General features: G+C 38.9%; 1 protein-coding gene across 3 annotated transcripts in view; it reads left to right on the top strand.

Moving 5' to 3' along the window:
- The window catches only part of LOC123311559 (YTH domain-containing family protein 2), a 201,279-nt gene that overhangs the window by 38,726 nt on the left and 134,719 nt on the right, over positions 1–27,834 (top strand). For 2 of the 3 annotated variants that reach the window (XM_044895599.1, XM_044895597.1), the window contains exon 4: positions 4,610–4,732. The exons of the other annotated variant lie outside the window; for it this stretch is intronic. In XM_044895599.1, the coding sequence (XP_044751534.1) occupies positions 4,610–4,732 (123 nt within the window). The remainder of the gene's footprint in view (positions 1–4,609; positions 4,733–27,834) is intronic. 3 annotated transcript variants of the gene reach the window in all.

The raw sequence follows: 27,834 nt of genomic DNA, 5'->3' as shown, positions 1-27,834 counted from the left end.
ATTAGCTGGCTCGGAAAGAGACGGAAACAACTGAAGAGAAGGAAGAACGGAACAAGTTGGAAGACCTTTTTCGAGTCAGAAAAAGAACGGTTGAATGGAAAGAATTTCAAAATATATGAACTCCGAAAACAAAAGACATATACGGTTTCAGCCACAAATATGGGACTGGTTGGTGGAAAACAATGACATAATATCAATCGGTAAAGATCCCCTATGATAACATAACGGTTTTCTTCGAAAATATTTCGGTTGATAGGTCTTATTATGCAAGTATAGGTGAATAAATTTCCTTTTCGTGGCGGAGCAAAATCTGCCACGTCACAATACATTCTGTTAGTCGACTTCAATATTAATATTTTATCGAGTTCCACTGATAAAATGGAGTTCTTATCCTTATTGGAGAACTTCCATGTCAATGTTACTAACTTTGCACCTACTCGTCCAGCGTCTGGCTCCTGCATGGACAATGTATTGACCTCAGTTGCTGGCAAGACTGAAGTTATCGAATACCATATAAGTGACCATTCGGGACTTAAATTAATCTCCAATCTTGGTTTAAATTCAGATAATGTATTACGTAATAGAAAAATCAGAAAACGTTTCATCAATGAGAAATCCTGTGGCAATTTTCTCCAGGAACTTTCATATGCCGTATGGGACGACATTTATGCCAGTCAGCTTGATCCTAACCAACTCTGGAATGTTTTTCACGAACGCTACTTGGAATATTTTGATCGGTGTTTTCCTAAGCTCACAAGTAGATTATCTCCATCAAAAAGAGATTTTAAATATTCCAAGGAAATTAAAGAACTCAAGGGTGTTTTGGACAAACTACACACAGTTATATTTGCTAAGCCTGAATATAAGGTCACGTATTCAATTTTGAAGAAACAGTATAATTCTCTTTTGTCCAAGAAAAAAAAAGAATATTTCAATGCTCCAGGGCTGTCAGAAAGAAATAGAAATTTTTCTGAGTAAATCTGATACATTTCTCTATCAATTTTATTGGCCAGTCGTTCTACATATTCGAACAAATATGAGGAACATGCTCTCCATCGTCTACAGAATAGTGGTGGTTCATTTTAATCCTTGGAATTGGAGCTCTAGGGCTTTCAGTATGAAAAAAAAAAAATTATGTCAGGATATTATATTCATCCCTCTATTTACTCCATCCATCAATTTCTCTGACCATCTGTTTTGAACTGGTATATCTCCCGGAGTAGAAATCCGTAAAATATTCTGAATAGGAAAAAAAACGTATAAAATTATAGATTACAAACCCTTATTTATAATCCTTGGTAAGAAGTCACTCTATCCTTCCTTGCATATAGCTTATTATTCGCTTCGGCAATCTATTCTAAATAAGGGAAAAAATTAACAGACTGCAGAATTGATATCAGACATACGGTATTGACCGCGGTGGAATAGTCTTTCTTGAAACTGAACTACCGGGAGTACCTAAACATCACTAAGGTGTATGAAGGGGATTGATTTGCTTGATTGATTTTATTTTCGCCTATGACTTTTTTTTATTGATTCGGTGGTAAAAGATAGATCGCTGGGCTTACTAGTCTCGTACTACTAATTTCGTAAGCACTGAGTGGGAGAGGTGAGAAGGGAATATCAGCTGATTTAGAGGTTTGGGAATTCTCTGTTTCTTCGAAAATCGCAACACATCCACGTCCGCTGAAAATGCCAAATGAAAGACGAATAACCGGAGCACAGGCGCGTACTATTCTCGATTCGAAAAACTGTAAACGCATCCAGCTTCACCTGAGGCCTGTTACCATTTCTTAGAGTTTCGGGAGGAGTCTGATAATTCCTGAGGATCAACCCCCTTTTGAAGGTGGGGTTCTAGGGCTGTCAGAATGAAACAAAATTATTTATGAGTACACTCTGGACGGTCATTCTGAACTTCAAAAACAGGAGGAAAATGCGCGTCATCGTAATATGAAGATCAATAATGAAATCAGGCCGTATGTTGAGAGTTCCGTGGACAGATCACATTAGGAATGAGGAGGTTCTGAGAAGAATGAACATGGATCGAGAACTGCTTCAAATAATGAAAAAGCGTAAAACTTCATATCTTGGGCACATACTCAGAAATGGAAAATATTAGGTTGGGGAAAAAGAAATCCATTATTTTTTCGGTAGATGGCTGTAGTGATCGATATCTCGTAAATTATCGATCAAACAATTTCAAATTTATGCTCGTTGTCAAGGTAACAGTTCGCACTTAAAGAATTCGTTTGCAGTTTTTTGTTTTGTCCATTCAGTTCTGAGTTACACGGCGTTAAAGATGGAAGTCAACAAAGAGAAAATTCGGTACATTTTACAGTTTTTCTTTGATAAGGGCGAAAATGCAAGTCAGGCGGCTGAAAATGTGAATAGTGTTTATGGTCCCGATACTGTAACAGCTAATTACGCGCAATTTTGGTTTCGTCGATTCCGTTCGGGTATTTTTGACGTTAAGGATGCCCCTCGCACAGGCAGGCCCGTCGTCGAAAATGTCGACAAAGTCACTGAAATCATCGAAGTGGACCGGCATGTTAGTAGTCGTAGCATCGCCCAGGAGTTAAAGATCGACCACAAAACAGTTTTAAACCATTTGCACAAAGCTGGGTTTAAAAAAAAGCTTGATGTTTGGGTGCCACACCAATTAACACCAAAAAACATGATGGATCGAATTTCCATCTGCGAAGCCTTGGCCAAACGTAATGAAATCGGCCCATTTCTTAAACGGATGGTGACTGGGGATGAGAAATGGGTCACATACGACAACATTATGCGAAAGCGATCGTGGTCAAAGCGCGGTGAAGCAGCTCAGACGGTGGCCAAACCGGGACTAACGGCCAGGAAGGTTCTGCTTTGCGTTTGGTGGGATTGGAAAGGAATCATTTATTACGAGTTGCTTCCATATGGCCAAACATTAAATTCAGACATCTATTGTCAACAACTGGACCGTCTGAAGCGAGCAATTGACCAGAAACGGCCAGAATTGGCCAACAGAAGAGGTGTCGTGTTCCATCAGGACAACGCCAGGCCACACACTTCTATAGTGACTCGTCAGAAACCCCAGGAGCTTGGTTGGGAAGTTTTGATGCATCCACCATACAGTCCGGACCTCGCACCAAGCGATTACCATCTTTTTCTTGCATTGCAAAACTTTTTTAGTGATAAGAAATTGGCATCAAGGGAAGAGTGTGAAAATCAATTGCTGGAGTTTTTCGCTAATAAGGACCAAGACTTTTATGAGAGAGGCATAATGAAGCTACCATTAAAATGGCAACAAATTATAGAACAAAATGGTGCATATTTGACCTAAATCGGACAATGCAAAACATGTTAAATAAAGTCTTGAAGTTCACGTAAAAATAATGGATTTCTTTTTCCCCAACCTAATATAACCTTTTACAGCTTATAATGGAAGGAAAGATTGGAGGCAAACGGGGTCCTGGTTGGCGACAGATGACATGGTTAAGGAATATAAAAGAGTGGACAGGCTCAGATTTTCAATCATTGATAAGGAAGGCACAATCTAGAGAATAGTTTGCAGAAGTCATCGCCAACCTTCGCTAGAACTAGAAGACGGCGCCTAAAGAAGAACGTAGCCAGGAAACGTAATGTTATTTCCGAGGTTATTTCTAACCTTCAAAACATAAAAAAAGATTGATTACTTACATTCACCGATATCCTGCAGCCTGCAGGACCTATGTTTCGCTGATATTGTGTATTGCATTGGCAATTCAGCTCTTTCCATATCTTTTTCAATTAATTGCAATAAACAATCGAATTTTTCTTTGCTCATTCTGAAGAAATGTCTAAATGAGTCAGCATCTTCCACAGTAAAATCCTCATTTACCATTTTTTAAATTCCCAAACCATGTGATACCCTTCTTGAAAACCATTTTCTAGGTAGATTCTTAATTTCTTCCGTTTTCATTTTGAAGAAACTCAACATTACGGCAGCAATAATGATTCCTGCCAATACCAATTAATAGTAGTGTTTCATTTAAATCCATATAATGGAATAATAATGGAATGAATGATAATGAATATATAATATATTCTTGAACTCTTGAGAATAACGCGTCTTCACATAAACCATACGATATATTAGAGGTTAGAATAAACATGTCAAATTCAAATCAAATTGTTAGAAAGCGCAAGCGCATACCAAGAATTTTTATAAAAATTTTTGTTCAGTTGCATAGGTACATATGCAAAGCAATACCGCAAATTTTTTACGCAATAATTTCTGCCGTTTTCTTACCGAAATTCTGTAGACAATACCTTTCATGAATATCGAGCCCAGGACTCGTTTCAACCTTTTTCCCTATCTGGTCTAGTTTTACCAAAAACAGCCTACACATCTCTAGCTTGTTGGGAAAGGTTCATTGAATCAACTTCAACGTGAATTGATCTCAAGAAATTTTCTATAAATAGGCTGAATATATGAGTAATTTTCAGAGACCTTACATGCATGTAATGTAAGTAATGCATGGGGAAATGATTGGCTATGTTGTCTATAATCCTTATAACAATGTGCTGCTTTTTATAAAAGAAGCACTACATGTAATGTTATTTTTCAGTATCCTTCTATTTTCAGGTTATTATGGAAGTGGAGGAACATATACGTATCAAGGTTATGGAGTGGGAGACGGAACTTGGTCAAATGGAACAGATATGACCTTTTTAGGCGGATATCATCATGAATCTTATTCGATGGAGGGTAAAAATATTGATAATACTGCTTCAACCAATATCGATGACCTACGTTTCAATTGCATAAGATATACGATAATTGATCGTTTTGTTATTGTTTGATTCTTTTTGTCATCCTCATGAACGGAATTGAAGTTCACTGAAGTTGGTGAATACAATTCGGCGCTAGTACTTCAGTTTGGATCTGCCCCCTCTCCGTATCTCTGTCTCTATCTATCTCTCACTCTCTTTTCTGAAGGAAATTTGATGGATCTGTTGTTCGGAATACTACAGACTTAAAGCGCACCTTCAAAAACTTGATATCGGTGATGAACCCATATGACTTGCCATATGCAGGCTTTGTAAGAAATAGACTTATTTTTTTATAATAGCAAAAGGTAGATTGATCTATTATGTGGTCAGAAGGTGGCCCGCATTGTAATCATTTAATTAGAATTTAGAATATAGAAGGCAGAGGGACTAAAGAAGGGAGATTGTTGCATCGGTTATTTTTACACTTTCTTCGGTGACATGATAGATGAAAATCGAAGTATTGGTAGGGGTAGTTTTTGATGAACAAATGATTTCACTATACAGGGTGAGTCTTCGACTCGTACAAATATTTCAACAGTAGATTCTTGAGGTCGAAAGAAACTCTTTTTATCTATACAATTTTTTTCGGTTCGGCGTTGATGAAAAGATATATAGCCATTTTAAGTTTCATTAATGAGTTGATCCACTCCTGGAAAAACAAAATTACCTGCACGTCCGGTTTACAATCGAAGGTTAACCTTTGGTTAAGGAAATTTTTCAGGTTAGGCGTAAGGTAAGCGTCCACTAGGCGGGCCGGGTCGGGTCGCACCACAACGGATAAATCCGCCTGCTAACATTTATATTGAACTGCGTCCACTAGAGACGCATCGGGCCGCGTCGCAACGGAATCCGTCAGCGGATTGCCCGGCGAGCGTATTTCTCCGTCGATGCGATGCTCTCACTCCCGTACCATCTCAGTAGACGCGGGACAAGAGCAACGCATTGACGGATTATTTATGAAAATAGGATTGTCCCAGCCTCGACTGAAAGCAAAAATCCGTCGATGTGACCCGGCCAACCTTCTTCAATGGATGCAGTACGCAATAATGCTTACCGCCACGTTGCGGCCCGGCCCGTCTCCAGTGGACGCTTACCTTAATCACACAAAAAATGGTTAACGATCTCACATACCAAATATGGTTATGATCCGGCGAATAGTTTCCGGGTTGAATTTTTTGAAATTTAAGGGATGACGGATCACCCCTGTATCCCTTTTCGAGTCGCTGATTTTTTTGTGATATTGTTATAGTGAAACACGTATATTCGAGAATGAAAACATCCAGTCCTCGAAATAATTTTCAAGATTAATTGTTTTTTCAAATTTAAGGGATGACGGATCACCCCTGTATCCCTTTTCGAGTCGCTGATTTTTTTGTGATATTGTTATAGTGAAACACGTATATTCGAGAATGAAAACATCCAGTCCTCGAAATAATTTTCAAGATTAATTGTTTTTTCATCTCCTTCTATTGTTACACTCATATTCCAAAAACTCTGAGATCTCCATGCATTCTCTATTGATATCTATTGCATGCTGTAACATAATTTTCAAATAAATTTCAGCCTCCGGCTGTTCGCGTTCGAGTGTTTCCGTCGAACGATCTGCTAGGTTCACACCGGTCAAGATATTGATCGAATGGCGAAATTTGAACTGATTAGTAAGGATAGGATTCGATTTTATTTTGAATCTTCGTAATGTGCTGTTTATATTCACGAATTCAGACAAATATTCACACACAAAAATAGCGAAGGGGTGACCTCGGCGATTCAATTCTTTATAAATTGCAAACATTTTCATAGTTATATATATGTTACGGCTAAAGATAGGTGTGAACATAAACTTAAGATTAGCCGGCTAAACTTAGGTTTAGCTTCGGGTATTTGCTAATGTTAGTTTCTTCTATCTTTAGCCGGCTAAACTTAAGTGTAACCACATCCCATCGGCTAAAAATGTAGAAGGCTTGAGGGGCGCAAATTTTCGGCAATTAAAAGAATATAAAGAAATAGTGATACGAGTATAATCAAACTATTAATGCAATGCATTTTTTGTATGAATTTCACATATTTTAATAGCAGAAAAACATTCTGTTGAGCAGTTGGATAAATGAGAATGAACATTATATTTGTTTCAACTTTGTCTCAACGAATTCTTTTTGACGAATCTAAAAATCTGAACGCTTGATGACAAAATTCATAACATGCTATTTTGAGTGTGAGGGAAAACTGAGGTGTTAATGATTATTTTTCATCTTGTTATTATTCATAATTTGAGGGAAATTGAATGAGCAGACAAAAACTTCTTCACCAAAATACCAAAGGTTGAATTCTAGAAAAATATAAGTAGAAATGCCCAATCTTGTTTGTAGTTAACCGGACTATTTGGCACAAAGATTATAGAGTTAACTCTGATGAATCATCCTGGGGGATACCCCAGGATGATTCATCAAGGGTGGCAACAGGCCATATTTTGGAACCCGTATGTTCAATGACTCGGGAAGAAATTTTTAACAAAATCAGCTAGAGAAAGTGTTTTCAACTATGTTCATGTTCATAGTTTTTTTTTTGTTCTTTTTTGCGCAAGAATTGGTTGGAAAGAAATTGCAACATTAGTTCCTATTTCGTAATTTTTCCATAAACCCAATTATTGAATGGTAGGGAAAATATACTTTTGTTTACGGAAAAAATTTTCTATGTCTAATATCTCATTTTATTGTGGGGTCATATTATGGTTTTTCACAAATGAGGCTCGGTTTGAAGAGCATTAATCTCCTAAACAGATGAAAATAAATCGTTAAATGTAGAATTGAAAACCCATGGGCGTTATGTAATACAACCCCAATACATTCGATGATCTTTTGCATATTTCAATTCTAAAAATTTAAACAAAAAAGTGGCCGTGTGCTTTCATCCTCTCCCATCCGACCATTCATGATACATCACCTGTCCGCGTGTCCATCGAATACATTTTTAGCCGTTCCGTTTTGGGTAATGTGCACATTAGCCGGCTAAAGATGAAATGCCCTGACGCGGATGAATATTTTATCGAACTTTAGCCGATCCTCGAATATAAACCTAAGTTTAGCCGGCTAATCTTAAGTTTATGCTCACACCTATCTTTAGCCGTAACATATATACCAAAATTACGCTGAAATTCGGGAATAACTGAAAATTATTCAATATTCCTAATATTATTCAAGAATGATTACGCCTGAACGGGGAGGCAATGAATACAATAATAAGGATTAATTCAGATGCATAATACCAGCTGATATAAATAACAACAATTGTTACGTATGAATTTTCCAGCGTCAGGGCCCTCAATGGAGTACGCTCCATTGAAGAAAAGACGATGCTGCGGTCTCATTTGACCTCCTCAGAGCAACATAGCTTCTTCTTCGATGGAGAACGTTTGGCAAGCGCTACTGAGTATTATCCAGTAACACAGACCGCCACCCAGTATGAAACTATATCCGAGTCAATTCCGTCCAGATAGAAACCCAGAAGAAAACAAAAGTATATTATTATTATGACTTTAGCCTTGCGCCTTTCACACTCCTCTCCAGAGGAACATTCACTTATCTCAGATATCAAAAGGATTAAGCTCTGTTGGAGCCCTTCCCAGGTTTTCGGGCCGGTGGTGGTGGTCGGGTTCGGGCCGCTCCTCGGCTTTTTGCTGTCGGTTGGATTCCTGATCCACCCGCACTTCCTATCGAAGCAGACGGTGTTCCTCTGCATTCCCCATGTACTTGCGTACAGTTCTCGCCGTTCCCACCAGTACCGCTTTCTGCATGGCTCTATAGATATTTTCGTCCAACTGTTTCCTCAAGTTCTCTGGGAGTTTCTTCGGTATCAGGCCTGTAGATGAAATGACAATAGGGATGGTCTTAATATCTTCCAGCAGTGGTTGTGAATTCGGTTTGAAATGCACGATGTGATTAATTTGTACATCGTTCGAAGATATGTGATTGGTCTGTACTTGGATGGGTCTTCTGTATTCCTTTGATCTTTAGGTAACAGGTAGTTTGTGCCATGTGTAAGGAATACTGGAATTCTTCCAGGATTTTGTATGACATCATTTATTGCGAAGGTCAATTTGTCATGCATTATCCAAAGTTTCTTGATCCAGAAGTTCTGCAATCCATCAGGTCCAGGTGTTTTTCAGTTGTGTAGTCCTCTGATAGCTGATTTTACTTCTTCAATTGTGTTCATGTCATGCCCCATCAGCTCATATTTTTCATCTTCATTCCATCCGGTATCTCCATTGAAATGAGGTTTCGTTGATAATTGTTCGGTCCAGAATTGTTCAATGGCTTCCCTTCCATTTTCCATCAGACGATGTGAGTAACCGGTAGAAAGTTTCTTCCGACGTTTCGAATGAATTATTTTCTCTTTTCCGGCTATAATTGCTCTTATATCTCCTCAGGCGTTCTGCATACAGACTTAACTTTTGCTTCAGCGTGTCGAGGCAGTGGTGAGCTGTAGCATTCTCCGTGTCTCAATCTGTGTGTGTCCTGTTTCTATCCATCATTTTTTTGACAGCTTTCACAACCTTTCTTCCGCGATTTCCGTTCAAGTACTCCGTCAGTCGTCCAATGTATCTTCTCAGTCTTTCTGTTTTGTGTTGAAGACGTTTCTGCCATGATGACGCGTGTAATTTGTGTAATTTTGGACCATCGTTGTTCGTTCGGCAAACTTTTGCCCCTATGGTTTTCGGTGTTGTTAGCGCTTCCGTTCTGTAGGTTCTCAGGTAAAACGTCCTTCAAGATGTCGATTATGAGTGACAGTTTTTTGGATGTATTGAGTCGGGGAGGTGCTATTCGATGAAGAGGATCTGTTCCTTCCAGTTCGGCAAAGTATATCCTCATGTCAAAGTCAACTTGTCGGTAGAGATCTTCCCTATCGTCCTGGTGTTGCAAGATGGACTTTTGGTATCAATTTCTTCAGGCTGTTGTTGCCCAGGCATGTGAATTTCATCTGAGGTTCTTTCTCGTCGATTGGGGCCATTGGTACTAGTTCATTTCTCAAAATTACGCGGTACTGGTCTGCCACCCGTTGTTCAGTGACATTCAGATTTTGATAGGCGTTTTAGAATTCCTCATGGAGCCTTTTATTATAGTTGTTCGTGTTCTGCCCTAGTCCCGTGATGGAGTTATATATGCGCACAATAGTTTCATTCATGGACTTTCACTTTTCACTTCATGCTCTTTCTAACTAACTCCGCTTGGGTGAGCACTGGCTGAATATCCTGCGCAGTACCTTCAGCGGTTTACACATGTTATCGTGTGGATGCCCAAATGTCATAGCGATTCTTGAATCCATTGACTGAAGGTGAGCTCACGACGTCGGACGGTAGGTTCTTCTCACGGAGAGACAGGGTTTTTTTACTGAGGTTTTTCCCTAAGCTCTTGTATCATACTCCAAATTGTATGGTACCCTGTTACACTAACCTTAGCTAAAACTCATACATAACAACAACAACAACAACAACAAACAGTCTTTATTTCAAATCAATGGTTACAATAATAAATACTGATAGCAAATGAAATGAAATAGTGTCAAATAAGCAGTTTTAATTCATGAAATCATCAGGACAGTAAGGTTCCAGACTCAGTAGAAGCTTGAAAATCTTCTTCTTGAACAAGTTGAAGTTGTTTTCCCTCTGTATTACCCCAGGTAGACTATTGAAAAGTTTTAGGCATCTGTATTGCATTTGATTTTGACTTGTCGTCAATCTATATTTAGGAAGGTTATATGATGAGGTTCTTGTATTATATCTTTCCTTAAGGTTCCTATACTTGCTGAACAATTCTTGGTTCTTATGAAAAAATAGGAGGCATTCCTGAATATATATCCCATAGATCGTCAAGATTCCTTTTCGTCTGAAATAACCGCGGCATGATTCCCTATAACTCAGTTTACACATTATTCTGAGTGCCTTTTTCTGCAGGACAAATAGAGATGAAACATTACCACTACCGTAAAAGGTTATTCCGAATCTAAGCTGTGACTCAATTGTTCCATAATATGCAGTTCTTAGTGTTGTGGAGTCAACATACCTTGAGAGAATCCTTAGAGCATAAACTGAAGAACTAGCCTTATTTTTTGAGAAAGATGAAATAATAAATGAGCTCAAAAAAAAAGTAAACAAACCAGGGAAGATCGCCGATACAGTTCAATCAGGTGGAAATAAATCTCATATGAAGAGACTGCAACTGCCTGCTGCAACTAGTGCTCCAATTGTTCCTGTTGCTGAACAAACCGATGATCTCACAGTTACAGTTCCCCGTACATTCGCCAGTGTTACAAATAAACAAGCGATCGAGAATAACATAACCCCTTGCTTGTTAGATAATTTAGAAATCTCAGCTACAAAGCCTAGTGTTGGAAATAATAAATTAGTTAATGAAAATTCAATTCATTTGGCTACTGAATGGAAAACTGTTTCAAATAAAAACCGTAAAAGAAGTCCACGTAAACCCCTAGTTGTTGGGAATTTTACTGGATCGGCTGCTGTTGAAGGAATCGTGAAATACAAGGCCCTACATGTTACTAATTTAAAACCCTCCACTAGTGTGACAGACCTCAAAGAGTTTCTTCAAAGTAATTTCACTGATGTGAGGTGTGAAGCACTCAAGTCCCGCTATCCGGAAAGTTATACTTCTTTCAAAGTTCTCATCCCGCATGATGAATATGATAAAATAAAAATAGACTCAAATTGGCCAAAGGGATGCACTGTTCATAATTTTTACCAACGCAAGAAAACATACCAAAACAGTTGATACAGGATCAGTCAATAGTGAAAAGAGATCATGGGTTGAAGATTTTACAACTGAATGTTCAATCTTTGTCGAATAGAATTAACAGACTAGCGCTATTATGTGACGAAAAATTACCTGATATCGTCAGTATTGCTGAACATTGGTGTGGTATCAACAGTATCTCATCTATGGTCATTCCAGGCTATAAATTGGTTTCATCGTTCTACAGACCTGCTAGACAGCATGGTGGATCAGCGATATATGCCAGGATTGGACTACATATAAGTGATTTGCGAGTTTCTGATTTTTCGGATGAAATGGAATGTGAGTTATGTGCAGTGAAGTGTGTTCTTGGAGGTATTAAGGTGGGTCTAATCAGTGTCTATAGACCTCCCTCAGGAGGTATTCACGTCTTCCTGGATAAAATTTCCTATGTTTTACAACACTGCTTAAAATTGGTCGACTACATATTTCTCTGTGGAAATTTGAATATTGACTTTCTCGATAATGGTTGCAGACTCAAACTGCTCCTCTTGGAATTATTGGATTGTTACAATCTGAATGTTACCAATCTTGAACCAACCAGAGTATTCGTTAATAGAAATGGTCATCTTTCGTCAACAAAAGTTGATTATATACTAACAAATTATGACCTTAGTTTTTGTGATACAAAAGTTTTTGTTACCCACATTGGCGATCATAAGGCATTATTATTTGAGGGCAGATTTTCAGATATGTCTGGCTTACCGAAATCCAATACAATAATTAACAAATTATGTAGAAACATTTCATCACATAACTTGTGTGAATTCAGTTTATTAGTGTCTAACGCATGTTTTGACTCTGTTTATTCATATAGTGATGTAAATTTGACTTATAATTGTTTCATCGATATTATTAAGTACTGTTTAGACACAGCTTGTCCGTTAAGATACCGCAGCATTTCAAGCTCTTCAAAATTAGGATGGGTAACTTTGGAGGTAAAAATGGCTAGTGAGAGCTTGAAGAATTTATATTGGCTCCATATGAATGTCAAAACCCAACAAACGTTTGATATGTACAAGAACGCGAAAAAACAATATAATATGCTACTTCAAAATTCTAAACTTGCATATCATACAAAACTCATATGCTCATCCGACAACCAGAGCAGAGCAGTCTGGAACATTGTCAATCAGGAGACCGGCAGGAAGCTCAGCGCTCGGGATCATGTTACTAATTTGAACGTCGATGGCGTACTGGTGTCTGATGGTGTTCTTGTGGCTGAGACATTTGCTGATTATTTCTCATCCATAGCACAAAAGTGCCTTGAGGCTAAATACGGCCGTTTCTTGTCTCTCATGTGTACAACTTCATCCCTGCATGATGATTCGTTTTTCTTTCATCCAGTTGATAAAAAAGAAGTAATTGACACAATTAAGTCATTGAAAAATAAAAAAAGTGTCGGTGCCGACTACATCTCTGTCAAGATCTTAAACTCAATATCTGAGTTCATTGCTGAACCTTTTTCTCACATAATAAATCTCTCAATTTCTACTGGTATCTTCCCTGAGAAGCTGAAGTTTGCGACAATTATTCCAGTGCATAAGAGAAATGATGTGGAGGATGTCTCAAATTATAGACCTATCTCTATTCTTAGTGTTCTCTCCAAAGTTATTGAAAGAATAGTCCTAAATCGCATGACCAATTTTCTTAATAAATTCAACCTATTAACTAGTTGTCAACATGGCTTCAGAACACAGAGATCTACTCAGAGCGCTGCGATTGACTTCTTTGAATATGTCTATGAGTCCTTGGATAAGGGTCTTTATGTGGCGGGTCTTTTTTTCGACCTCTCCCGTGCCTTTGACTGCATTACATTCAAGTTCATATTGAATAAACTTTATCACCTCGGTTTCCGGGGAGTCTTCCTCGACTGGTTATCCAGTTTCATAACGAATCGTGTTATGTCAGTGAAGGTGGGTGGCTGTTGGTCGTCTACTCGCATAAATGAGCTAGGTGTTCCTCAGGGCTCAATATTAGGGCCCCTACTCTTCCTTCTTTTTGTCAATGACCTACCCAAACATCTGGTCCTGACTCTAGTTCGTTTAGTCATTTTTGTTGACGATTTGTCTATTGCTGTGTCCGCACAGACGATTGATGAACTCAAGAGTGTATGTGAATCTCTTATAGAACAGTTTGAGAACTGGTGCAGAATGAATGCCTTAATCATAAACATCGATAAGACTGAGAGTCTTCTCTTCACATTACGTAACTCTAATGTATGCTCATTTGACTTATACCATGGGAATGAGACCTTGAAATCAAAGAAAATTGTTAAATTCTTGGGAGTGTTCGTGGATGACAGGTTGAGGTGGTGTCATCATGTAGATCAAATTTGTAAAAAGATGAGCACTGCTTACTATGCTATCAGCCGTATAAAAGATACTCTTCCTCAACAATCAGTAATTAGTGTATATTATAGCTTAGTCTATAGTCATATGTCCTATTGCATACTTGTTTGGGGTAACTCAATTGATTTTGATAGAATTTTACTATCTCAAAAACGCATAATACGTTTGATATTTGGCCTTCATCCTCGTACATCTTGCCGGCCTGTGTTTGTTGCCCAGAATATACTTACTGCACCTTGTATATATATCTTCAATGCCCTAATGTACGTCAAAAGTAATCAAAGCAGATTCGACAGACTTTCAAGTTTTCATAGCTATTCCACCAGAAATACTGAGACCTTTTCTATTCCATTGCACAGAACCACAAAATTCCAATCATCTATCTTATATAGTGGAATTAAACTTTACAATCATTTGCCATTCAAGGTACGGGCAATGGGTGGACGAGGGTTCAGAACGACGGTGAGGAATTTGTTGATAAAAAAGGCTTATTACAGTATCAATGAGTATTTATGTGATTCCATTATTGTGTAGTTTACAAACTTGATGTAAAGCTGACTTGTCCTATACATTGAATGTCGAACAGGATCAATAAATTATTATGACTTTAGCCTTGCGGCTTTCACACTCCTCTCCAGAGGAAAATTCACTTATCCCAGATATCTCAGATATCAAAAGGATTAAGCTCTGTTGGAGCCCTTTCCAGGTTTTCGGGCTCGTGGTGGTGGTGGGGTTCGGGTCGCTCCTCGGCTTCCTGCTGTAGGTTGGATTCCTGCTCCACCCGCACTTCCTGTCGGAGCAGACGGTGTTCCTCTGCATTCCCCATGTACTTGTATTATTATTATTATTATTATTATTATTATTATTATTATTATTATTATTATTATTATTATTATTACAAAGTTGCTGTATGTGTGAGTGCCAGCTCAGTTCTTCATCTACATGGAGGCCAAGGAATTTAACACATTTTGATACTGCGTATTCTTGATTTTGTAACGAGATACTCTCTGGTGGTTGTATTCCAGAATTTACAGGATGAAACAGTACAATACCTGTTTTAATTTTATTCAAAATGAGGTTATTTTGGTCGAACCACATCTCAGCTTGCAGGAATACATCCTCAAGCAGCTGCCTCAGCTCTGGCCACAAGGACTTTATCAGCAGGAGGTTTGAGTCATCTGCATAATTTACTGTATTCACTTCATTTGTGTAACATTGTGAATTCTGTATGAAATCATTAATATAAATAATGAAAAAAATAGGACCAGCAATACTTCCCTGTGGAACTCCTAATTTCAATTCGAGTGGTTGAGATCTTACATAACCATTGTTGGTAGAAATTTCCACAAGTTGTGTTCTTCCTCTGAAATATGACCGGATCCATTCCATCGCTGGGCCAGCAATACCATACTTCTCCAACTTCTTCAGTAAAATGTCGACACTCAAACTATCAAAGGCCTTGGCAAGATCCAAGAACAATCCCAACGCTAAGTCTCCTTCCTCAAAAGCATCCACTATCCTCAAGAGAAACTGAAACACAGCTGTCTGTATGGATTTTCCTTTTAGAAAACCATGCTGATTCTTGGAAAACAAGTTATTCTCTATAAAGTATTGGACAAGTTGGTTACAGAATGCCAGCTCAAAAATCTTGGAGAAAGATGGCAAAATACTTATAGGTCTGTAGTTCTTATAATCATTTATATCTCCTTTCTTATGGATAGGCTTGACTATAGCAATCTTCAAAGCTTCTGGAAATATTCCATGCCTCAAGGAGTTATTCACTATGAATCCTCGTTTCTCTAACAATGTTATTAGGTATTCCATCATATCCTCTTGTTTGCTGGTTTTTTAACGATTTTATTATTAACATAAGTTGTTCTTCAGTAAAGAGAAACAGTTGACATTTCTGTGGTGTGTTGGTTCTCTGGTGTGGTGCCATGTCTTTCTTGCTTATTTCCTTTAGTGTTTATCAAGTTCGATGCTGCATTGACAAAGAAATCGTTTAGTTTATCCGCAACCTCAGGGGAACCCTCCATGGGAAATTTGGTATCATTATTTCCATTCTTCAGGGAATTAATTATTGTCCACACAGTTTTATTCTTGTTGTCTGACTTCTGAATCATTTCCTCATATAATTTAGACTTCTGTTTTATCAATAGCTGATCATATTGTTTCTTCACTTCTTTATATTTTTCTTTGAGTTTATCATCTTTCATGCTGAGCAGAAGTAGTACATCTAGCTGATTTTTAAGGTGCATAATATGTGGATCTCTGATGATTTTCTTTTGTTTACATTTCGTTGGTATTTTCACATTAGGGCAGGCCATATTTAGATGTTCATTATATATTTTATAAAAAAGATCCAACTGTTCATCTACTTTATGTGTTTCCATTTTGTACAGTTCCAACCAGTCTTGATCTCTCAAACTTGCTTTGAACTTCTTCAAATTTTCTGGGGAGTAAATTCTTCTATAACTGAATTTGGGAATTGATCTAGCTTGTCTGAGCGATATCATTTGTGCACTGTGGTCTGATATGTGTGTATGAAGTACCTCAGTGGAAAAGGGGACTTCAAGTCGGGTGTATATAGCATCAATCGAAGATGCAGTTGTTGACGTAATTCTGGTAGGTTCAAAAATATTCTGCTTAATGTTATAGGTGCTGAGAAGATTCAGCCATTCATTCTTCTTTCTTGTTTCTTTTAGCACGTCAATATTGAAGTCTCCAAGTATCATTATTTGTGTATGTTCATTTTTTATATTGTCTAGTATAGATGTTAATTGACTTATCATTGTTTGATAACCATTGTTGTATACGACTATTGAAATAATCTTCTTGCTGTCTATTGAAATTTCGACTGCTGCACACTCGAATTCCCCACTTCTTGATTTCTTACTGATGTTATTAATTTCTCTAGTTTTTACATCCTTCCTGGCAAATATTGGTACTCCTCCATGTTCACCCGCTTTTCTACAAAATTTGGCCCTCAATGTAAAATCATTTATGCTGTATTAATTAAGTTGTTCTTCTGATTTCCAATGTTCTGTGAGGCATAGTATTTGGATATCCTTTTCTTCTATCATTTCTTCGAGTTGTTCAACACAGTTACCTATTGATCTAACATTCTGTTGTAGAATACTGAAATTGTCAGTAACCTGCAATTTATCATTAACGGTACTTAAATTTGATTCATTGATTGTTGTACATTCGGGATGTTCTTCGGGTCTCTCCGGAAAAAATTTCGGAAGTTGAAATCCCTAATTAGTATACCATTAGGCCAAAAATTTTTGTCCATCAGCAATTCATACATTTCTAATGTTGGGACCCCAACGCTGAAAGAAGAATTATTTCCTTTTGAATCAAGTTTCTTGACATCTACAGAAGTCGTGTTCAAACCTTCACATACATAGGCTTTTACTGTATTCTCAGAAACATCTTTTCCTTCAATTTTGCCAACATATATCCATTTCTTTCGAGCAACTCCTGTGAATGAGTGTTTTTCAGATGGTGAGCCAGAGCAGATTATCACTTTCGAACCTGACACTTTCCTACATATATAGCTACATATGCTATATTGTGTGATAACCAAAAATGTATTGCTGACATTCATAAGAATATATATATATATATAACACTCTTTTCGCCAGAAAATTATGCTGCAGTGAAGTTCTAAACTTTTCTTTAGCCAGTTTATAAGCGTGACCTCTCAATTGATTTTGGTTTAGAGTAAACAGGGTCTGCAGGCTAATATGGGAATAACCACGAAGAGCTCGATACGTCATGATCAGATCACCTCTCTCACGACGCCGCGCAAAGCGGGGTGGGGGAATGTGGAGAAGTCTAAGTCGGGAGTCATAATCTGGACGGTTTCGACCATATGTGAGTCGAGTGCAAAGACATTGAATAGCCTCCAATGCTTCCATGTCGCTCCTGAGAGAAGATCACCAAGCTGGTCCGGCAAATTTCAATGTAGGTCGGACAAAGGTTTCATAAAATAACTTGCAGGTTTGAAAGAGCGAAACTAAAAATAGCACAATTTTTTCGCCTTGTTGCACATTTTTGCGATATGACTAGACCACGATAGAGTAGATGTTACTCTGACTCTAAGGTCACAATGCTCACAAACATCTTTCAGAAGCTGGTTGCCGATGAAATTGGGATTTAAGGATTTCTTTTACTCATGTGAAGTACGCAGCATTTTTCTATATTTAGGGGCAGCATCCACCTTTCCCACCAGTGTGGGCGAGAGGATAGTTTTATAATTTCGTGTCGTCTGCATATAAAGCACAGCTAGATTTCAGGGAAAGGGGGAGATGCGATGTGTATAAAAGGAACAGGAGAGGGCCGAGCACTGTGCCCTGCGGTAGTCCACTAGAAACGTGGGCATCGGAAAATGATAGCTTATCTCCAACTCGGACACGAAATAATCTTTCCCTTATAAATGAGCCAAACCATAACAAGCACTTTCCCCTATTACCCAGATGCTCAAGTATAGCCATGAGGCGACGATGAGGGACACGGTCGAACGCCTTCGCAAAGTCTATGTAAATTACATCAACGGGTACATCGGAGTCCAAGGCCTTAGTCCAATCGTTTATGCAAGGGAATAGATTAGTTAAGACGGAGCGTCCCGGCAGAAAACCATGTTAATGATCCGGAAGGATTTTATTATCACGTGCAAAGGTTAAGATGGCATCACATATAACCCTCTCCATTACCTTGCAAACAGACGATATTAAGCTAAAAGGTCTGTTATTATTGGGATCCAGTTTGTCTCCTTTCTTAAAAACTTGAGTAGATGCACTCAGCCAAGTCGAAGGTAGCCTTGATGAAAAAAATTATTTTCGAAATATAATCGACAAGGGTAGTGCAAGGGCACCAGAACACTGCTTCCACTGAAATGTGGATATGCCGTCTGGGATTGGTGCTGAGGAGGACTTTGACGTGGACAGATGTTTCCTAATAAGTTCTTCACTAAACAATGCATCCGTCAGCTCGGAGATTCCACGAGGTGTCCGTGGAGTGGGGATTATTCCTGGTGGTTCAACAAATATGAAAAAACGTCGGCAGTTTCGATGGGGTCCTTACATACAAAGTTGGAGCTGTCTGATCAACGGAACGCCTACCTTGGAATTTGAGGAAGATCTGAGGTTTTCTATCTTTAGATATTACCAGTTTATGCTCATATGAGGTTTTAGAGTTATGAATTACAGTGGATAATATGGTTTTGATACTCAATCTCGGAGCGACTTCTGAGGTACCTTTGTCACAGAGATTTCTTCCGCCTAATCATCCCGAGAACCTTGCCAGTAATCCATGGTTTGGAGGGGCTTACCTTGATATCTTTCACTTCAGTGCATGAAGATAGCGTTTCGCTGAAGATAGTGGAGAAGGTAGACCACAACATGTCGACATCAGAGTCCTCAGGCAGGATCGCGCACCAATTCACAATCGAAAGCAGCTCTTTGACCCTTGTGCAATTTGTTCTGCGGATTTTTTTCTGTATAGAGCGGGAGGAAGTGCTATAGTTGAATTGCAGTTCGGTGCTAAGCACTGCATGATCTGTCCTGCCAAGAGGTGGAGGATACTGAATCGGCGATAATAAATTGGTATCATTAGTGAAGAGTAGGTCGAGTGTAGAGGGGGTCTGAAATTAGCTGGTGTAGGCCGGTGTCCTGTAACAATTTTACATGCGAGTATGAGGTGGAATTGGAAGAGCAATACCACAGGTCATTTTATATTCGGGCAATTGAAATCTCCAGTAATAAGAACGTTTTCATTTTCGAGAGAGATATTCGAAGGATAATCACAAAGCTTAGAATCAGATTCACATGTGGTCGATAAATACATCCTACTAGGAATGACAAATCAGTTGTAGAGAGATACAGAAAGATGTTGTCAATTTCAAATTTCAAGACAACTATTTGTCGAAGGCTTAACACTAAAATAATTGAAAATATCATTCTTAATGCAGACACAACGGTAACCCGGTGCTCCGCACTGTCGCAGCGATATATGGTGTATATGGTGTAGTGGGGTATGGAATAAGCTGAATCACTAATTGACGGCTGCAACCATAACTCAGATATAAACACAATAGAAGGTGCGTGGAGTTTAACGAAAGCTAGTAGTTCGATAGATTTAGGGTACGTTCATACCGAAGATGCATGGATGAGCGCGGTGTAGGTCGCGGTCGCGGTCGAGGTTTACATCGATGCCTGGCAGTACATGTCGAAGATGCTTTCCTTTCAGTCAAAGCTCATAAACGAACTGAAAAATAAATACGTTACCCTGGTGAATGTCACGTGATTTGAAGAAGAACGTGCAAGGTACCTCGCGGCAACAGCCCGATCGCCATATAAAATCAAACTATTTTGTTCTGCTATCGACATCGCTGAAAACCGCGATGATAAGCGGCGAGGGTGAACGGGTGAAACATCCTTGGTATGTACGATCTCATTAGAATATGAAGGTTTGTTTTGGCATCGATGTAAAGATCGCGACCGCGACCTCCACCGCGCTCATCCAGGCATCTTCGGTATGAACGTACCCTTAGAGTGGGGGGATTATATATTCGTACAAGCTATTGGCCAAACATGCAAATTTTTTATTTTTTTGGTTGAGCGTTTATTTTTTTAGTAGGCAGTATCATAGGAGAACCCCTAACGTAGTTAATACTTATATCTTTCTCTCCTGATTGCTGGCGTCGCTTCAGTTCATCACGCAGTGAATTCAGCTCCTCTACATGCGCTTTCGTCTTATCGTCATAAATGGCTACACTCGTGAAGGAACTAACAGCGAGGACATTTATTTTGGTCAATAAGGCCCGGCGCAAATAGAAACGCAGGTTGGTGAGGTGACGCAGCGTGAGTTTTTGTAAAACAGAGAAAAGAACAAGACCGCGCAAATAAAGTGTGACAGTGACTTGTCAAATAGTACGTGCAGCGCAGGAAAAAGCTGCGTCACCCTGCGTCACCTCACTAACCTGCGTTTCTATTTGCGCCGGGCCTAAGGGATTGATGTTCAGCGAGAATCTTGGAATATTCATTAATAGAATCCTCTCAGTCCGCCAACTGAGAAAATATGATTAATTCATTGCCTCCCCGTTTAGGCGTGATCATTCTTGATTATTTTACCGCTGGCTTCATTTCTGCCGTGATCTGAACGTGTTCCCAAACTTCTCAATTCGTTACACGCATGTTGTTCCAAAGCGAATCGGCGTACTGAAGTAGAGAAAATATGGGACATATGCTATTGTCTTCGTCTAGGTTTCTATCTGGGAGGGGGAGGGGGATGGAATCGGATATCGTTTCATACTCGGTGGCGCCCTGTGTTACTGGATAGTACTCAGTAGCGCTTGCCCGTATTGAATAAGAGTCCATCAATTCCAAAGGTTCTCCATCGGAGAAGAAGCTATGTTGCTCTGAAGAGGTCGAATGAGACCAAAACAATGTTCATCATCTGCTTTGCTTCGATGGAGCGTATTCCATTTAGGGCCCTGACGATGGCAAATTGGCTAGTTCAATTCAGATCGTAACACTTGTTGAAAGTCATATCAGCGGGTGGTATGCATCTGAATTAATCTTTATTATTCCTAATATTGCCTCTCCCGTGGTAATTTCTATTTTTCAACAAAAAAATGGGCACATTTCCGTATTTGAGGTAGCATCCATAAAGCAAACAATGTCAACCGCCTTGATCTCGAGTCGTATGTATAACTTTCCTTAAGCTCTCACACCAAAGTCAAGGTGCCGACCATTCGTGATAGCTCTAGAACTATCAACACCTACGTGTTCTCTATCTCACATTATAATGTTTCACATCTTTTCAGAATTATTATTGACTTATATCGCACACTGTTTATATTGTACTATAAATAAAACTCGAAAATTTTTCCAAAATTTGGAACAGACCAGCAATGGTACCACGATCGATCGACAATCTATCGACAACTTATCGATGTCGAATTCGATGAGGCGTTGTCGGCAATCTAAATACACCCGACAGTTTTCGTGTTAAAAAGATGAACAGAGAATACTGATCATCTTTGGTACAAATTTTCAACTATTCGACTTAATGATAAGGCAGGAAAAAGGGGGAAAAACGGGATTATTGTCGAGTCGTGTGCTTGTGGTACGAGTGCAGATCTAATTTCGTCTAACTTCGTTTTTCCATGCGATACGAAAGCAAAGTTACCCACAGCAAAAGTAGGATATTTGCGAACTTAGTCTATTCTAGATTTATAAGGTTATGAATTTTTTGCGAATTTCCAAAAGCTTTCATCCTATCTTCATTCAGGTCTCTCTGGACTTTACAGCAGTCTCGTACAATTTGTATATCGATATTGTTGAGTAAATGATTATGGCTAAACTGAGTAAAAGTGTGAATGTATTCTTCTACACATTTGTCTGCTATAACAGACCATGGACGATTTGAACGAGAGGAGTCTTAGTTGATTCTACATCTAATACGGTTAAATGAAGTTTGATTCAGCCTCTCATTCAATCCGTTGGAAAAAGGACAGTAGACATCAGTTAAAATTCACACAATTTCTCTTCAAAAACGATTTAAATTCTCTAGATTGAATGAGAGGCTGAATCAAACTTCAGGTAACCGTATTAGATGTAGAATCAACGGAGACTCCTCTCGTTCAAATCGTCCATGGTCTGTTATAGCAGACAAATGTGTAGAAGAATATAATAATACCATTCACACTTTTACTCAGTTTAGGTGTGGGGATGTAAAGAATTATACGATATTACTTCAGATGCAGTATATCATGTCTATGTGAAAAACGTGAAATAATTTATTCATACAAACGTTTCGGCGCATCCGATGCGTCTTTTTGTCTATAGAAATTTGTAGAAACTCGACATTTGAGAATACCAAATTGCTATTTCATTCGGCAATTTAATGATGTCGCATGCGAGAATGACCCAATAAACATTTGAGAATCGGGTCCCAGGATTGTCGAGACTGTCATCAAGCAAGGAAGTGGTATCCCAGAACACCTAGAATAGGAACCGTTACCGTTACTTCAATTTTCTGTACTAATTGTGGGACAGATGATAAGAAGTTAGATACTCCTTTTTGTCTGTCTCTTTTTCACCCCATTATAGTGAATTATTACCGTTAAATGCAATCTTCCTTAACGAAAAGAAAATTACAATAGAGTGTACCACTTTATAGAGTTACTTGTATCTGTTTCCGAAGGAAACCTTTCCAAGTGTGTTTACTGTTTCAGTTCAACCCATTATATCGCGCTTTTCATTTGACTGATTTTGAAATAGTGACTTTTGTTTTTCCTTTTACGAGTCGACAAATAAAATTTGTGTACTTAAATTTTGAATTTCACTGGTTGTCGCTAACACCTCAGACACCGCGGAACCTTGTCTTCGACTCGAAGCTACCAGGGTAGGTTTGCTATTTTCCCTTTGAAGAACAGCTGGCGTGCGAGTACCCCGAGGAAAAAGGCGTTGCAATGTTTGTCATTCTATGAGTTTGGATGTACAGGGTGGGCAAATTTCGATGTTTTAGTACTATAGCTTTTAAACCAGAGGAGATAGACAAAATCTGATACCCCATTCTCGTTCTCAAAAATTGGAAAAATGGCGATATCGAAATAAATTTATATCATCCGCTAATACTGATGATGGAGCTCTGAAATTGAAACATTATACAGGCACTTTTTTACGTAGAATCCAGTGGCGTGCTTGCCTTTTTAGCAGGATTTTTAATTACGAAGCTATTACCCAAAGTTATGTTTTTTTAAATGGGAAAACTAGTTTTCTGTGCAATTTTTTGAAAGCTTAATTTTTACTGATTTTAAAAATATATAACATCATATGGTTTGTATCAATATAAATAATAGAAAATGGTCAAAAACCTCAATATTTCTATGGTTTCAACTTTTGACGAGCACAGAAAAATAGAGTTTCCTATAACAAAAGCAGTCTCCTTCCGGCAATGTCATTCTTTCTATGCTTTTTAACAATTTTCACAAAATTTGAATCAAGATATATTTAATGAATTTTCATAATAATGAAAAGACTTATAGGAGACAGTGGTAATCATACGATGCTATATGTTTCTGTGCTCACCAAAAGTTGAAACCATAGAAATATTGAGAAAAAAGGTTTTTGACCATTTTCTATTATTTATATTGATACAAACCATATGATGTTGTATATTTTTGAAATTTTAGAAAACTAGGTCATTTTCGTTCGGGCTCCGGGAAAAGGAATACGCCTATTCTGGAAGGCGGGTCTTCCGGCTTAGTTCGACACCCGTCGCGGATCTCTCAAGTTAATCTTTTTAGTTTGGCGATTTTTTTCGAAAATCCCGAATTTCGCGATTTTCTCTCGCAATTTTCGGGAACTTCTGGACGCGGTAAAAATACGATCATACGATTGCTTTTCGTCCGTTGCTCAGGCCAACGGTCCTCGCGATTCGCCTTTGCTTCCGTAGCTCGGGCCTCGCGATTTGCCCATTCATAAATACCTAGATCAAAAACGTTATTCTATGAGTCCGATCGATTTGAAGCACCCCGTTCTGTGTTCGCTAACTATACTGCTGTCAAAACTGACAACCTTTAAATCACTACTAAGATGTCTACAAACATGGTGTATGCACTCGTCAATTTTTGAATGGAATGATATTAGATTAAATCGAAAATAAGAGATTCGTTTCGTGGCGGCGCCACCATGTTCTTTCCTTTTTCTATGAAAGAAAATCTAATAATACTCTCTCGCTTTATTTTGTTCTTCGTTTACATCGATCACAGATTACAGTCATCTCTGTGTTCCTGATCCATCAAAGAATCCAAAAAAAAAATGAACCGGACTATTTTCTCAGCTGTTAACGAATATTTGTGATTTACAATTGAATTTTCGTTGTAAAAACGAATCTGCCAATATTTCAACACTATCGAAGGATTCGAAGAAGTACTACTATTTTTCTTCAAGATAATTTTTGTTTGACAAATAATACAATTTGTACTACGTGAGGAAGGTAATTCAATATGATTTCAATAAAACACAGTTGATTGGCGAAATATTCAATATATCCAATTGACTGAAACGCAATTTTTGAATTTTCACTATACTTGTGAAGAAATTTCGAAGAACAGACTCGAAAAGATTAACGTATTTCTGTTTCTGCTCACAATTCACATTATACCGGCTGTATTCGGGTTCGGCTTTCTGACAGTCCGAGAATTGTTCTAGGACTGCGCGAAACTGTTGCGCCCTAGTATTAAATCCTCTGCGCAGTTCTAGAAACATTCTCGGACTGTCCGAAAGCCGAACCCGAATACAGCTACCATAAAGGCGCGTATACATCTGAGCAAAATAGCCGAATGAGCACGCCGCACCGAATGAGCGTTTATGCGGACAATTTTTCTTTCCGACGCACGAGCAGCATGAGCATGTGTTCGGAGCCGCTCCAACGGATGTGTCAGCTCAGTGCTTACGAACGTAAACGATGGAAACTTAGAAAAAAGGAATCATTCTATGTTCTAAGGATGGAAAACTTGGGTTGTGCTAGTGCCTCTTTCATAATTCTGTACGAGTTGCTAAAGAAGAAGAGACGACAGCGTACTAGATGGTCTTCACAATTATATCTACAAACAAGTCGAGACCGTAGCCCCAACAGCAGCTTTTTTATTGCACGACATTCAAAGTGAGGGCGACAAAATTGGGTGGTTTTCATACTATTTTATTGAATTCAAATACGTTTCTTGCGAGAAATCCATATTCAAATGTGTGCGTTCGGTTCGAGGAAAAGATGTCAACTAAACCCGTCCACACTGAGCACGAATTTTTTTTGATGGACCGACAAATTGCGAATCGGCTCCGCGCAACATGAGCGCGTTCGGTGCGGTGTGTTTTGTCCGTCCACATATGAATGCTCATTCGGCGCGATGTGCTCATTCGGCTGTTTTGCTCAGATATGTACGCGGCTTAATACCACTGATGACTGTACGAAAGGCTCATAAAAACCGAGGCGGGTTGTGGTCCCGACGACCCTTCGAGTCGGTTTTAAAATCGCCTGGCGATTCATACCGCTACGTCTGACATGGTCCATTTGAAACCCATTGACGACTCTCCGATACGGTTCTACTCTCGAGAAACGTCTCGGACAAAACCGCCGCGTCTGACATTACCCTATGACATCCAGTTTCAAAATTTACTCACACTTAATTATCTTTGATAATCAAAAGAAAATGATTTAATTTTGTGGAATGTCACTCGATTTTTGATAGACGTCAAAAATTTTAAATTTTCCTACGCTTTTTTAGGTAATTCCGTTTGTACGAAACGTACAATAAATATCCAAAATTAAATATATCAAAAATTCATAAACTCAATTCAACCAAATATTTCCATTCGAAATTATTTAGATCATCCGCTCTTTCATAATTGTTATTTCCTGTGTAAGTAGGCCAGGTGAGACAAAGGATTGCAATAGTTTGCTTTAATATCTAACATTCCTTAATCCAATTTTGCAAGTAAAGAAAAATGTACTGAATATGCAGAATGTAATTCGATTTCGATTATGTGGTCTTGACGTCATTGTACAATTTGACTATATATAGTTTGTTAGATTAGGAAATAAACGTTCATTATCAAGTGATCCGCATTATCAATCTCAATCCTCGAGTCCCTAAGTTTTCACCAACCCAGAACACTTAGAACTTGAGGTATAATTGAGATACCACCCCAACATTGGTCCTTCGAGCCTACAATCAACCACCAGGGACTTTGGAAATACATCCACTGGGCACACAACAAAAAGCAGTCAACAATCAACCAACAGGGACTTTGGAATACATCCACTGGACCCATATCAAGAAGCAGTCATCGGACTTACAACCCTTTGACTCAACCACCAGGGAAATACATCCACTGGGCACACATCAAGAAGCAGTCATCGGACTTACAACCCTTTGACTCAACCACCAGGGAAATACATCCACTGGGCACACATCAAGAAGCAGTCATCGGACTTACAACCCTTTGACTCAACCACCAGGGAAATACATCCACTGGGCACACATCAAGAAGCAGTCATCGGACTTACAACCCTTTGACTCAACCACCAGGGAAATACATCCACTGGGCACACATCAAGAAGCAGTCATCGGACTTACAACCCTTTGACTCAACCACCAGGGAAATACATCCACTGGGCACACATCAAGAAGCAGTCATCGGACTTACAACCCTTTGACTCAACCACCAGGGAAATACATCCACTGGGCACACATCAAGAAGCAGTCATCGGACTTACAACCCTTTGACTCGACCACCAGGGAAATACATCCACTGGGCACACATCAAGAAGCAGTCATCGGACTTACAACCCTTTGACTCAACCACCAGGGAAATACATCCACTGGGCACACATCAAGAAGCAGTCATCGGACTAACAACCCTTTGACTCAACCACCAGGGAAATACATCCACTGGGCACACAACAAAAAGCAGTCAACAATCAACCAACAGGGACTTTGGAATACATCCACTGAATCCACATCAAGAAGCAGTCATCGGACTTACAACCCTTTGACTCAACCACCAGGGAAATACATCCACTGGGCACACATCAAGAAGCAGTCATCGGACTTACAACCCTTTGACTCAACCACCAGGGAAATACATCCACTGGGCACACATCAAGAAGCAGTCATCGGACTTACAACCCTTTGACTCAACCACCAGGGAAATACATCCACTGGGCACACAACAAGAAGCAGTCAACAGACTCAACCACCAGGGAAATACATCCACTGGGCACACATCAAGAAGCAGTCATCGGACTTACAACCCTTTGACTCAACCACCAGGGAAATACATCCACTGGGCACACATCAAGAAGCAGTCATC

This window comes from Coccinella septempunctata, chromosome 4, assembly GCF_907165205.1.
Source record: "Coccinella septempunctata chromosome 4, icCocSept1.1, whole genome shotgun sequence".
In the NCBI taxonomy this organism is placed as follows: domain Eukaryota; kingdom Metazoa; phylum Arthropoda; class Insecta; order Coleoptera; family Coccinellidae; genus Coccinella; species Coccinella septempunctata.
The sequence above is the reverse complement of the archived record's forward strand: the minus strand, read 5'-3'. Positions and strand labels throughout refer to the sequence as shown.